We start from the raw sequence: 14,299 nt of genomic DNA on the forward strand, positions 1-14,299 counted from the left end.
AGCTTCTCTTCTGCAGATTGGGAAAAGGCCTTCATTTCTTTTATGTTTTCATCTAAGTTGGGGGCTACCTGTGCAAGGCACCAACTTCTTTGACAGGACCCTGTGTCCAGACATGTTGACCCATAGCCCCTGGGGACTGGGCATGCAGCGGTTCTCAACCTGTGGGTCGCGAACAATGAAAATACATCCTGCATATCAGATATTTACATTACGATTCATAACAGTAGCAAAATTACAGTTATGAAGTAGCAACGAAAATAATTTTATGGTTGGGGGTCACCACAACATGAGGAACTGTATTAAAGGGTCGCAGCATTAGGAAGGTTGAGAACCACTGGTAGAGTTTATTTTTGATACTGATAAGATTTTGAAGCCTCTGAAGGCCAAAGGATCAGGAAGTGTCTGCAGAGGCCTTGACTTATGGGATGGTAGACCCTCTCACGATGAGGAATTCAGCACCCATCTGTGCCAGAGCCAGGACCCTAGGCTGCAGTCAGGGGGCACTAGGTGTGTGGAGCAGGGGGCTAATGGCAAGACACTAGTGCCTGTGGCCAAGCACTGCCTTCTTCAAGCTCAAGCCAGACCTTCCTGAGGGTAGTTTGATACTCACAACTGTAGTCACAGGCCTCAGGGACCATCAACAGTATCTCCAACCAGGCACAATTCCGGAACCCTCAGTGTTCTAAAACCACCTGCCTTGGCCCTGGCCAGTGTGGTCCAATTGGTTGGGCATCGTCCTGTGCACCAAAAGGTTGCTGGTTCAATTCCCAGTCAGGGCATATGCCTGGGTTGTGGGCTTGATCTCTGGTAGGGGTTGTACAGGAGGCAGCTGATCAATGTTTCACTCTCATGTCAATGTTTGTCTTTCCCTCTCCCTTTCTCTCTAAAAATCAATTATAAAAAAATCTTAAAAAAAAACCCAAAAACCTGCACTGACCCCTCAAGCTCCGATAGAGATAATACTGACTGGGAGCAGAATCACCGACAGCCTTTGTTTTTAGAATTTATTTTTAAATATTCTATGGGACACTTCACTGATGCCCACCAGGCAGCTATGCATGCTGTGCAGGTGGCCACATGCATGGAGTCAGGGGGTTCCAGGACATCTGTTGTGGCCTTATGCTGCTGATGCCAAGGCATATCCATGGGAATGAGTCCAATTTATGTTGTCTTAAAAAAGAAAAAAAAAGAAAAAGCAGAGCTGCTCTGGGTGGCTCAGTTGGTTGGAGCATTGTCCAGTATACCAAAAGGTTGTGGGTTCGATTCCTGGCCTGGGCACATACCTACGTTGTGGGTTTGATCCACATTTGGTGTGCATATTGGGAGGCAGCCAATGGTGTTTCTCTCTCACATTTATGTTTCTCTTTCTCCCTCAAAATCAATAAAAACATATCCTCGGGTGATTTGAAAAAAAGAAAAAAAGCAACAGCATCAGGGCTTAAAAGAAGTGGTGTTGTGATCAGAGTTCTGTGCTTAGAAAACTAATTTTTGCCCAGAATATACACTGGAGCTTTGCTGGCATCTCTGTGCCCCTTCCCAGACACACAAATGATGGGACCAGGCTGGAGGGGATTTGCACAAAGGGGAAAAGAGAGAAGCAGAGAAGGGGTGCTCCCACCATTATCCCAGGCATGGACCCTGCAAGGCCACACCATTTTCACACCCTTTGGAAAAACCAAGTCCCTGCCCATGGCCTGCTCCCAGAGAGGCCAGGGCAGGCCCAGGAGCCCTACTTGCACCTGAGGAGAAAATGGTCACAGGTTGTCTCAGGCCATTCTGGGGTGCACTTTTGAGCAGGATGCTCTGCAGTGGACATGGCACCAGGAATCCCGCTCTGGAATACTGTGAGGCAGAGCTGGTGATCTGGACTCATTCCTACAGCTTCTGCTACACCCACCAGGTATACAAAGCATGGAGACGAGGCTGAGGGATCCCAAGACATGAGCAAGGAAAAGGGCTGTCCAGACCCTGCTACCTGAACCTGTCTCCTCCACACATTGTGCATTCCTGCAGCATCCCAGGTGTTGGGGGAGCCAACTCTCTGTGAGCCAGGAGTCAGAACAGGAGTTGTAGACAGAATGGGGTAAGGGTGGTTTAGGAGAAAATGCCACTTTGGGAGCTCCTACTATGAAGGTGGCCCCCACACCCCCCCAGACTATCTGGCACACCTTGGAGCCAGCACACAGGCTCTCATCCCATTCCTGCAGGTGTTCTCCTTAGAGAGAAGCACAAGGTGTGAATGCCCTTTTTGCTCTGTGAAATGCCCCAGCCCCCTCCTGGGATGCGCTGGGATCAAACCTCCAACTCTTGCCCCGGGAGCTGGTTTTGTTAGCACCAGGTTGTTAAAGTGGGGACCCCACACCAGCTGCTGCTGCCCTGGAGAACCTGTTAACAATGCAGACTCATCCCCAAGCAGAAGTTTTCTCAGCACAGGGAACAGGTAAAGCCAGGAAGTGAGAGCTATCAGGCCTAGGCAGTGGTCTTTTTAATGCCATGATGCCCAGAGACTGGCTGCCCCAGCAGAGAGAGACTCTTTTCTTCCTCAGGACAGATGACGCAGGCATCCTGTTATGTTTCTGGCTGCCAAAGGCTGGTCTTCTCTATGTTCCCATGTCCTCATTCTCCTCTGAAGAGAGAAAGTCTTGGTATTTTGCAGGAGCTGATGGCTCTGCCCCAGGCTCTTGTCTGTCTGGGGTATGGGATGTGAAGATTGCGGTTTGGGCCACGGCCTCCCCAACTAAATCCACCCCATTGTGAACTGAGCAGCTCCTGGGGCAGAGGAGGAGAGCCTTTCAGGAAGGGCAAGAAAGGAGGGGAAAATACATTTGACCCTTATAACAACACATGTTTGAACTGTACGGGTGCACTTATATGTGTATTTTCCCCAATAAATGTTGTAAATGTATTTTCTCTTATGATTTTAACTAGAGGCCTGGTGCACAAAATTCGTGCACTGGGGGGGGGGGGGGGGGGTCCCTCAGGCCGGCCTGGGCCCTCTTGCAGTCTGGGAGCCCTTGGGGGATGTCCAACTGATGGGTTAGGCCCGCTCCCTGTCGGACATCCTTAGCGCTGCCACGGAGGTGGGAGAGGCTCCCGCCACCACTGCTGTGAGCGTCGCTCCCCGTGGGAGTGCACTGACCACCAGGGGCAGCTCCTGCGTTAAGCATCTGCCCCCTGGTGGTCAGTGTGCATCATAGCGACCAGTCGTTCCCCTGTTCAGTCAATTTGCATATTAGCCTTTTATTATATAGCATAACATTTTTTTTCTAGCTTTATTCTAAGAATACAGTATATAATATAACACATTAAAATATGTGTTAATCAACTATGTTACCAGTAAGGCTTCTGGTCAACAGTAGGCTATTTGTAGTTAAGTTTTGAGAGAGTCAAAGATTTTTGACTATATTGTTCAAGGGTCAATTGTATAATTTGTTTCAAAATCAAAAGCTAATCATTTGGGAGGAAAAATATTTAAGACAATGGAATTTTTCAGTGGAGCAACCCTCATCTCATAGTCCTGTATACTGGCCCCTCCCGGGAAGGGGACTGTCTTGTACAAAGAGCATTTAATTAATTTATTTATTTCTTTACACATAACTGAAGTGATGTTACAGTACATAAGTTATTTACAACTGTGCAGTAATGTGTTGCAAAATAAATTATCTAGAAGGCAGCAAAAAGTACATTGTGAATGTGTATAAAACTGTACAGCGTTTACGGGTACACTTTTTATATGATTATTGGCTCTGTAGTGTTTCAAGTTATGTTCTCAGAAAGAGAAACAAAATGCCCAAGATTAAAGGAAAAAATATACAAACCACGTGGATTTGACTCCATTAAAAACACAACTGGAGAGTCCTGGCTCTGTGTCCCTCTGTGGCAGGCAGGTGGGCGGCGCAGCTGGCCCTCGCACAGCACAGCGTCCCAGCCCCAGTCTGAGGCCTGTGGCTGTCAGCAGCTCCATGGCAACAGGACAGCAGCAAGGATGGCACTCTCCCTGCCCTCCAACCTGAAGGTCACTGTTTGTGAGAAGTGGACGCCTTAATTTTATTTCCTTTAGTTGATCAGAATGGAACAAGAGATTTTTAAAAACGCAATCCGTTCTGCAGCTCCTGAAATGCCCGTGCAGCTGGCTGGAAAACAGATCCCAAGGCTGCCGTGTCTGTGTCCCCGAGGTCTCCTTGTCCTCCCTTGGCAGCTGGTATAAAAGAGAAGTGCTCCAGGGGGGCAAAGTGCAGGGTTTTCCCTGGGTGTTCCCACCTGAGGGACAAGGTCTCCTTCCGCCACCTGGACTTGGCAGCAGTGCTGGGCTGACCCATGTGGCCCTTGCTTGTGTCCTGTGCAGTTGTCCTTGTGGTGCATCAGGCTGGCAGAAGCACGAAGTCATCATTGACGTCTACCATGGGCACATAGAAGGAGGGCACCTCATTCACACACAGGGACTTGTGCCCGGCTGGGTCCAGCTCCTGGACCTTCAGCTGCCACTCCATTCTCTGCACAGCATTGAGGGCTGCAGCCTCATGCTGCTGCCGCATCAGGAGACACGTCTGCATGGAAAGCACAGTAGGTGAGGGAAGTGGAAACAAGACCCTGGCCCAGCCCCCAAGTACCTAATTAAGAGGACTGGGCCTGGGTCCCCAGTGCCCACTCCCCCTGCCTCAATACCCACTGGGAGGATGGGGTTGAGGGACCCAGGCCAAGCTCTGGCAGCAGAATGGCCTGCCCCTCTGAATGGCCCACAGTACCACCCCTGGCCTTCTCATCCTGCCCTGTGAGTAGTCTTGCTGACCACATGAGGAGACTATCCCTGCTCTGTGTCCTCATTCTCCATGGATTTCACAACAGCATCTAATTAGAATTTGCAACTGATTTTCTTTTGTTTACAATTCTAATTTATGTGTGGTGATATTGATTTCATTTGCATTTATAGAAGTTGTATCTTTTATTTATTTTTAAAAATATATATTTTATTGATTTTTTTACAGAGAGGAAGGGAGAGGGATAGAGAGTTAGAAACATCGATGAGATAGAAACATTGATCAGCTGCCTCCTGCACACCCCCTACTGGGGATGTTGCCCACAACCAAGGTACATGCCCTTGACCAGAATCGAACCTGGGACCTTTCAGTCCGCAGGCCGACGCTCTATCCACTGAGCCAAACCGGTTAGGGCAGAAGTTGTATCTTTTAAAAGTACACTTCATTTTTAAAAAGGGTTATCTAGGGTTTAGTATTAAAGTGTTTAATCTTCATGGGTATATTATTAAATGGATATTAAATCATATTAAATAGGTATAGTTAAAAACAAATAATGACCCACTGGATTACTGAAATGGGACATAACCAAATGTAACACCTGTGGGTCCAGGGTTGGGCACATTTTGGGAACAAAGGGGATTTAAACATGGCAGGTAGTAAGTAGACCATACTTTGGATTAACAAAGTTTGACTCTGTTACAGTGACTGTACAGAAAAATAATCTTTTCTTAAGTGTGCACACAAATATTTGGGATGGAATATCACAATGTATAATTTGTTTTAAAATAATTGTTCTTTTAAAAGTGTGTTGAGGGTGGGGGATAAAAATCCTCCATCTTTAGTCTTCTGGAAATAACCTCTGAGTGCTGCAGCATGGAAGCCATGGCTCTGCACTGTCTTCAAGTGTACACTGCAATGTGTCTGAACCTCAAGATGGACCCATTTTATAAGCAGCTCAGATACCTTCACAGGCTGGGCCATGTTTGCCTAATTTAAAATATTTTGTAGTAATTACATCTTCAGATGTTCCCATACTCCATTTAATCACAGAATTATCAATGGGCTTCTGGGTTTCTATTTTATTGGGTTTTCCCAATGAACTTTTTTTTTTTTTTTTTACATTTCCCCGAGTTTTAAATGACTCAAGGGGACTCGCTAGGTTAGGTGGCCAAAATATTGTGAAATTTGATAGATACTATTTACCCTACAAAACTACCAAATGACATGTCCCCAACTGCAGAAACTTGCAGAGGAAGCTAGCAGTGTGTCTTCTAAATAGGATCTAATTTAACTTGTGGCTCTGAAACAAATGGTCACACAACACATGGCCTCATGAAGGTGTGGCTGCTTCATCTTCATAAACTGACTACATTCTTCACTAATTTCTTTTTCTATCCACCTTTTTTCTTATTAGTTTGTAAGTTCTTTGGACCACTAAGGAAAGTGGACTCATGTGGCATTTTTAATGTACAAAGTCTAATTTTAATGTGGTTAAAGATTATTTCTCTTTTTATTGGGAAATCTTCCCTGTGGCTCCCTTCAAGCCTGGCTGAGAGCAATGGTGTGACTGCACTGTCACCTGGAAGCTGGGCCTCACCTCAGCTGCACCTGCACCCACATCATGATGAGATGCTAGGGCCTGAAATGCCACATGGGCTCACTGTTCTCTGCTCTGTGTTTTGTGTCTACCTCATGTGGTACCTGTGTGCACTGCTATGACACCATGGTCATGGGCCGTTGAGGTAAGGAGCACAGGTTAAGGCTGGAATCCTGGAAACACTGTCTTACTCTTCAAGTACAGGTAATACAGGGTTGGGAATGGGGGAGCTTGGGGTTCCCCTCCACCAGCTCTGTAGCTCGCAGTGAGAAGAGCAGCAGGCACAGTCCACTCAGCCCTGCCTCATGGAGCTTCCTAGGGTGGTGCTGACCTGTGTGTTAATTTTGTAACTGGCTCATAATTGTTGGTAAGTTTTACAGCTCGTTCTCATGAGTGACCCCATGCCCATGTGCAACTCTAGCAACTGAAGATGAGGATGTGCTTCTTACTTGCTAATCTTTCTATCTCCCACCCATCCTCTGGCCTGCTGCACTGGTCAGCACATCCAGAGCAGTGGTGATGGGTGTATGCTGTGGAGGGCTCAAGATGGGGTCCCACAGAGGTCTGACCGCCAGCTGGTGACAGGAGCTGCTCCCCGCATACCTGGACAGGAGGGAAGATACTCTAAGGAGGCAACATGGGGGTGGGGATACCCTGAAAGTATCTGCTGGGTTCAGAGAGTCTGAAACTGTCACCTCCAAACATGGACCCAGCAGCAGCCTCCCCGCATCCCAGAAGACTCCTGGGGGCTCCCAGCCCAAGTAATGTTTGAGGGGAGTACAGTGCACTCACCTTCATGCGGTCGTACTTGTCATCCACATCCTGGAGCCAGGAGATGAACTGGCGGGCGTTGAAACGATCTCTTCACAAGACTTGTTTTCGTCACCCTGGAGGAAGAAAATCAAGTATGGGCGTTTGATAAGGGAACAATGGAGAAAGCAACCTGCAGGGTGTTTCAAATCCTCCTTCCTAAGTGAAGAATGAAAGCTGTAGTCTCATTCCTGAATCCACATGCTGTCATCATGCTAAAAGACAAACCAGTATGACCCTGGTCATCCTCCTCCCCATATAGCTTGTATAATATGCCTGGGTGGATGTGGTCCGTGATGGAGCTGCCCTAGGGACGACTTGGTACCATCCATGAGGGCTTTCTGCATGTCTTTTACGACACCCATATAGGAAACAGAATTGGGAAGCCCTCAGATTCTGGCCTGCACTGTTTCTGGAGGCCACACACAGGCACATGGTAAAGCTGGTGATGGTATGTGTTTTAACTTCTGGTTGTAAACACTGGAGGTAAATTTTTTTTTTTTCTTCGTAAAGCGTGTTTGACAGGCCCGAGGTGGTTGAGGGCCAGCCTCCTGGTTTCACTCTGTAGGAGTACTACACCTTGAGGTCACCATTCTTAAGTATGGCAACATCTCTGCCTGCGATGGACTGCAGTTTACAAACAGGGATGCTTTAGGAGGGACCAGGAGACAATGGAGCAAGTAGTTTTCAGATTCCTGCTGTCTGGTTCTCCCTGGATGCTGGAGTGGATGGCGTGCTGAGAAGAACATGTGAAAGTCTCTCAGCCATAGGTACATGAGCGACCGACCACCTGGTGGCTGAGCCCAGGCTCCACACCAAACATATTTACCGGGAAGAAGTGCACCCTGAGGCCTTCTCTCTTGAACCTTCAGAAGGAATGTAGGAAATCCCTTGAAGATCACCAGATTCCTTTCCTTTTTTGTTTTAGATGCAAACCTTTGAAGCACCTAACCCCAAAGTAATCACTTGATCCCCAACCAAATATTTTGTTTTATAGTTTGTTGACAAATGTTTTGTTTTAGGAAAAACTTGTCTCGATACATAGTATGTTAATTAAGTGGGGAAACTTTCAAACATATCCTTCAAGAATGTATGTTAAGTGAATGGAAAATCTTTAATGTACTAATTTAAAAATTTTTTTAACTAAAACCACTAAACCCACTGTATGATACCACACAGCCACAGCCAAACCAGAAATGCTGCTCAGAACCCTAGGGGTCCATGTGATCCTGACACAGCAGGAGTTCATGCCAGCCAGGGTGCCAGGAGGTGCATCTGTCAGTAGAGCTCTTGGTGCCAAGGCCTAACAGTGAAGGGGGGCAGCAGGAGAGGCCCAAGAGAACAACAGTATTCTGGGAAAGTCAACATGAGCGGGGCAAGAAGCAGAGGGCAGGCCCAGAATGATGCACACTGGGTTGTTTCTAAAAAAGTCACAGTGGTTGCTAGGGAAGAGAATAAATTGGGGAGTAAAACCCAGGGCAGACAGCCTCAGGAGGCCAGGCCCGAGTGCGGCAGGCAGTAGGAGGTAGGAGAAGCAGCCAGGCTTAAGATGGACAATTGGGGACATGAGAGACCACTTTGCACAGTTTAAATTTTAACTGTGTCCATGGATGGGTAAGAGGCAGCTGAAATCTCCTGAAGCTTGGGGTTGCCAGCAGACAGAGCCACTTAATGGGACAGTCTTGCACCCCAGCAGACCAATGGGGGCAGGGGCGCCCAAATGTTTAATGACAGGTCAGGTTTGGTGGGGGAAGCAAAGGGTATGACCACATGGGACAAATCTAACCCTAGGGGTAAGGGGAGCCAGGATGATCAGCTGGGGTGGATGAGGCAGGGCCTCTCTGGAGGACAGATGGGCATTGCTCTGGACTTTGCTGCCCAGTCTGAATCAGATCAGCAGGAAAGTTCTAACAGGACTCTGGGGAGGGGGAAGGGAACCACTGCTATGCTAAGCAGCCACAGGCTCCCACACCTCTTGGCCCTTGGCTACAGGGCCTGGCTGCCAATGTCACCATGCTGATGCAAGGCCATCATTATCCCCAGCATGACAGCCTCCTATGGGGGTCTTCGCTGCAGAGGCTATTTATGCAGCAGCTCTAGGTGCTATTCATCCTAATCATTTGTATATTTTAGAGCAGTCGTTCTCAACCTTGGCTGCACATTAGAATCACCTGAATCTTTTTAAAATCCTGATTTCTGGGCCTCATCCTCCGGAAATTTTGTTTCTTTGTTACTAATGTTGTGGCCCCACCCCATAACAAAGAAACAGAATTTCCGGAGGATGAGGCCCAGAAATCAGGATTTTAAAAAGATTCCCAGGTGATTCTAATGTACAGCCAAGGTTGAGAACCACTGTTTTAGAGGAAAGTTTAACTCTTCATGTGATTGAAACTAAGGCCCAGTCCAACCCAGTGACCTAAGAGCCTATGTTTGTGAGAACCCTGGAATGGGGCCTCGAAGAGCCCATGCAGCATCTCATGACATCAGCATTACATGTACTGCTATCTGATCACCCCTGCCTTCCTTGTCCCGAGGGCAGACCTGCTCACGTGTTCAGAGTAGTTTGTGGGGGCACAGATCTTCTTAGGAGACAAGTGTGAGTGCACAACCTTGGCAACCACTGACCTGACTTTCCAGAGGCATGTTGTAGACCTCAGAGTCCAGCAGCATGGTGCAGGCACTAAATGGCACCGCCTGATTCGCGATGGTCCTCGCTGCCCGGCAGTGAACCCGCAGGATCTCCTGTTCACAGGAGACGATCAGTTTTTCCTGGAGGACAGAAACCATATGAGCCAATCCCAATACGGCCAGATATATCCCAGGCCCACAGTCCCTCATGCAAGACCTCTTCTTACCCGTTCGATGCTGTGCTGCAGGCGCAGCTTCCCCCTCACAGCCTCCTGCTGCTTGAACAGCTCCTTCAGGGGCTCCGCCAAGGAGGGAGGGGGTGCAATCTATAGTCACAAAGGGTGAGAGGGAGGGGGGTTAGTGGAGGCTGGGAACCTGCACCAGCAATAGTGACTAAGTCTGACCTGAAGACACACCTATGGTCCCACAAAATGTAGACACACCAGGGAATTTTCTGGAAACAATTAGATGCTCATACACAAGAGAGCAGGCAAATGAACAATGGCATAGAACCTGGCCCAGAAAGGAGCACTATGCAGCTATGAAAAAGAATGAAGGGGAATGAGTTCCAGAGATGGTGTGAAGTGTAAAAAGCAAAGTACAGAGTGTCTACACTGCTACCCTTCATGCAAGAAAGTAGAGATCAAGAACACATATGCTGTGCTGTTTGTGCAGAAGAAATATGACAAAGACAGAAGAAGAGCAAATGGGGCAGAGGAGAGGAGGAGGATGCTGGGCTATTTCCTTTTATAATAGTGAGGTTTCATGTCCCCCAAATAAACTCTAACACCAAATGGGATGCAGGTGCCAACATGGAACACATGCAACAACAGAGCCTGACTGTCCTGCTGGGGGTCAGAGTGGGGAAGTGAGGGGCCTGGGTTACTTTGGAAAAGATATCATTAGGCGAAAGACCAGAAGAACCACCATAAATGCCATCTAACCAGTGCAGGCATTTCATGGATGGGCCAGCACTTGTGAAATGAGACATGTATACTGGGAGTGAACAGGCCAGTAAACACCTTGCAGTAAGAAGAACTGAATCTCTCTCTTAAAGAAGGAAGATGCGAGCACATGATGAAGTCAAGATTTCAATGTAGACCAGATGGAGGGATGCAGAGTAACACACCTCACCTGGCTATGTCACTCAGGACAGTGACCACATCCTGCACCCAGGATGTGGTTTCTAAGCACCATTCCCACTAGAAGGAACCACGTGGCTAATGACAGGACTCAGCTGGAACATCTTGTGAGGCTGTAAAGTGAGAGCATGCTCAGAAAGATGGAGCAACCTAAAGGAGCTCCTAATGGCTAAGGCTGGAACAATTTGCATACAAAATAAGTAATGGTGATTTTTGTTGGATTACAGGAGCATTCCAATCAATAAATACAGAGAGAGGGAAGTAGACTATAATCATTAGGCCAACACCACAGGACTGACTGCTGCAGACAAGATTCATTAAGGAGACTAAAATAGGCACAAGCTCGAGGATAATAGGCCTTAAGAGTTTCACAGTACCTTCCCCAAGATATTTATCAACTAAAAAGGGAAAGACAGCAACTGCGCCACAATGCGACTGCTGACACCAAGAACAAGACATAACACACCAAGACCTCATGTCACATCTGTGCAGTCTCACTAAAAACATGTCCCTCCATCCAGGTGTGGACATTAGACCAAACATCTAATCAATATTCCTCAAAAGGGTCATCAAACTGTGCCTTTCAAGGAAGACAAGGGGTGGATGACCAACCACAGCCCTGGAGACCCAGGAGGAGATGCATCCGAGCCCAGTGAGGGCACAACATATACTCTGTGCTTTCAACTCTGTCAGTCTAAAATTAGCTCAAAATAAGACATTAGAACATCTAGCTGGTTTCTTCAATGGCACACCTCGCTCATCAGGCTCTGCTCCATCCCCTTTGCCTCAAAGGACCAAGCCCCATGGGGTCTTGGTGTGCCTTCCTCTTCTGACTCTACTGGGCCACCCATAGGTGGTACCAGGTGGGAAGACACAAACACAGTGGCGCATCTAGGTGTAAGCCTTTCTTGTTTTCGGGTTTTAGTATTTCTAAGGCACCACCATTTCTGGATCCTCAAGAAAAAGCACCAAGACCTGGTGCCACAGCTGCTGGAACAAGGCCTCAAGCCTCTGGTCTGGTGAGAAATCCAGGAAAGCTTGACCGCTGTTGCCCTCACTCAACAGCCTGGGTGCTCAATTATGTGGTAACAGGAAGTAAAACAGAGCTTTCTTCTAAAAAGGCATGAATCCAGTAGAAGTAGAGATGTATAGACCACTGACTGGGTGAACCCTGGGTAGTAGGAGTATAATGACGTCTACTATTTTATTTTCTAAACTTTGTCATGGTACTCTTTTATTTTGGTAACTAAAATTTAAACAATAAAACAACAAAAAAGACTCACCAAACAACACATCTTAGGCCAGATTTTTCAGAATCTAGTGACCCAGATGAAGGCAGACAGCTGGATCCTCCCAGGCCAGACAAGGGCAAGGTTGCCTCAGTCTCCCCTCCCTAGAACAGCTCGGGGTTAGTGTACCAGGAGAAGGGAGTGTTATGCTAATGACATCCCGCTGGGTTCAAAACTAGCCATGCTCCCTGGGAACAAAGTGCTGGGCTGGGCAGGAAGGGTGGTGGCCCTGGTAGTTGGGTCCCCATGCCTCAGCCATTGAACCTGATGCTCAGAGCCACTCACCCTCATTCAGAAGATGCTGGGTGTCAATCCTGGTTAGCTGAGCCTACTGCCTGATGGAGAGCCAGCATAGATACTGACTTTTGGAACACCAAGATCTGACAGCAGAACACATATATCCAACATGACCCTCCTTTGGGACAGGAAGTTCCCTCTGGGGAATCCTGACCAGCATCCTTTCAACAGCTGTGACTGAGGCTCATTCTGGGCCTAATAGGCAAATCAAACCGAAGTCCTGGCTTTTCTTCAAAGGGGTGGAATGGTCTAAGAAATGAAGCAAGTCAACTGCACACTGTGTGAACAGGTGACCCCTGGGAGCACATTAGGCTGGAGTCCTGAAAAGTCAGGAAGGTTGTGGCTGAGCAGAGGGCAGAGATCTGTCTCCACTATAAAAGGATCTCTTTGCCTGCTGTGCAGAGAACAGAACCCAATGGGCAAGGAGGAAGCAGGAGCTGGCCTAGGTGAGAGAGTGGACTGGGACAAGCAGTGACATGGGAGGTGCTGGCCTGCAGAACCCCATATAGATGAATTTGCTTATGGCATGAGGATAAGAGTGGAGGGTGACGTGCAAAGCGGGGATTAAATGTGTCACATCTGCACAGACCAAGAGTCATCAGGTTGAGGTGGAGGGTGAGCCATCAACGGATGAAAATGGCTGAAAGAAAATGGAGGATCCAAGCTGGTTTGGCTCAGTGGATAGATCATTGGCCTGTGGACTGAAGGGTCCCATTTGATTCCAATCAAGGGCACATGCCCGGGTTGCAGGCTCAATCCCCAGTAGGAGGCAGGCAGGAGGCAGCCGACAAATGATTCTCTCTCATCATTGATGTTTCCCTCCCTTTTCCTTCCTCTCTTAAATCAATAAATATATATTAAAAAAAGAAAGAAAATAGAGGCCCTGGGTACAGTGCAGAGACAGGTGGGTGCTGAGGACAGACCCGCTTGGGTAGAGAAGCCTGGAAGCCCAATGAAGGGTGTGCTTTGAGCAGGTGACAAAGGTGCCAGGGTCACTTAGTGCTCCAGTGGGACGAGAACTGAGGCCTGACCTCAGGTCAGTAACATGGAACCGCTGGGAACCAGGATAAGAGGTGTAGAGGAGTTCAAGGGTGACGGGCTGGGGTTGGAGCCAGGCCATACATCCCCGTGAAGGCCTTTAGCTGTTAAAACAAGTTGAGAACACTCTTTTGCTCTTGGCTGCTTGAAGATTAGCTGCCATAATGAATGACACAGTTAACTATCTGGACCAGGAAGTTCATGAGCCAACAGGTTACTTCAGCAGAAACAAATGGTCATTGATGTCCTTCACCCTGGGAAGGCAACAGTACCTTAGACAAATTCAGAGAAAACTAGCCAAAATGTGTAAGACCACACCAAATGTCATCTTTGTATTTGGATTCAGAACCCATTTTGGTATGACAGCTGCTTTGGTATGATTTATGATTCCTTGGATTACGCAAAGAAAACAGACTTGTATAAGAAGACCTCAAGAAAACAGAAAGAAATGCAAGAACGGGAATGAAGAAAGTCAGGCAGGAACTGCAAAGGCCAATGTTGGTGCTATTAAAAGTGAACTGGAGAGTGGAATCTTCAGTGACTATCTGTGGTGATTGTGTAGATTTTTCATAAGAGGACTAATAAATTAAGAACTTTTATGTGAAAAAAAGGGAGGGGGGAGTTGAAAGGAGGCACTGAGATACAGAAAGGGGGAATGCTGTGCAGGTGTGCCTGACATGGAGGTGGGGGCCTTGGTCAGCAAGACATTGGGGAGACCAGGGACTGAGCAGCACCAGGGTT

The 14,299-nt window shown here is 47.7% G+C and overlaps 1 protein-coding gene across 1 annotated transcript in view; it reads right to left on the minus strand.

Moving 5' to 3' along the window:
• Nucleotides 1-3,561: 3,561 nt before the first annotated feature.
• ANKRD11 (ankyrin repeat domain 11) overlaps nucleotides 3,562-14,299 on the minus strand; it is a 137,727-nt gene continuing 126,989 nt past the window's right edge. The window contains 5 exon segments of the mRNA XM_023761098.1: nucleotides 3,562-4,547; nucleotides 7,147-7,218; nucleotides 7,221-7,241; nucleotides 9,790-9,933; nucleotides 10,020-10,118. Coding sequence (XP_023616866.1) covers nucleotides 4,362-4,547; nucleotides 7,147-7,218; nucleotides 7,221-7,241; nucleotides 9,790-9,933; nucleotides 10,020-10,118 — 522 coding nt within the window. The 3' untranslated portion in view covers nucleotides 3,562-4,361.

The sequence above is a fragment of the Myotis lucifugus genome, unplaced genomic scaffold, assembly GCF_000147115.1.
Source record: "Myotis lucifugus unplaced genomic scaffold, Myoluc2.0 scaffold_198, whole genome shotgun sequence".
NCBI classification, from domain to species: domain Eukaryota; kingdom Metazoa; phylum Chordata; class Mammalia; order Chiroptera; family Vespertilionidae; genus Myotis; species Myotis lucifugus.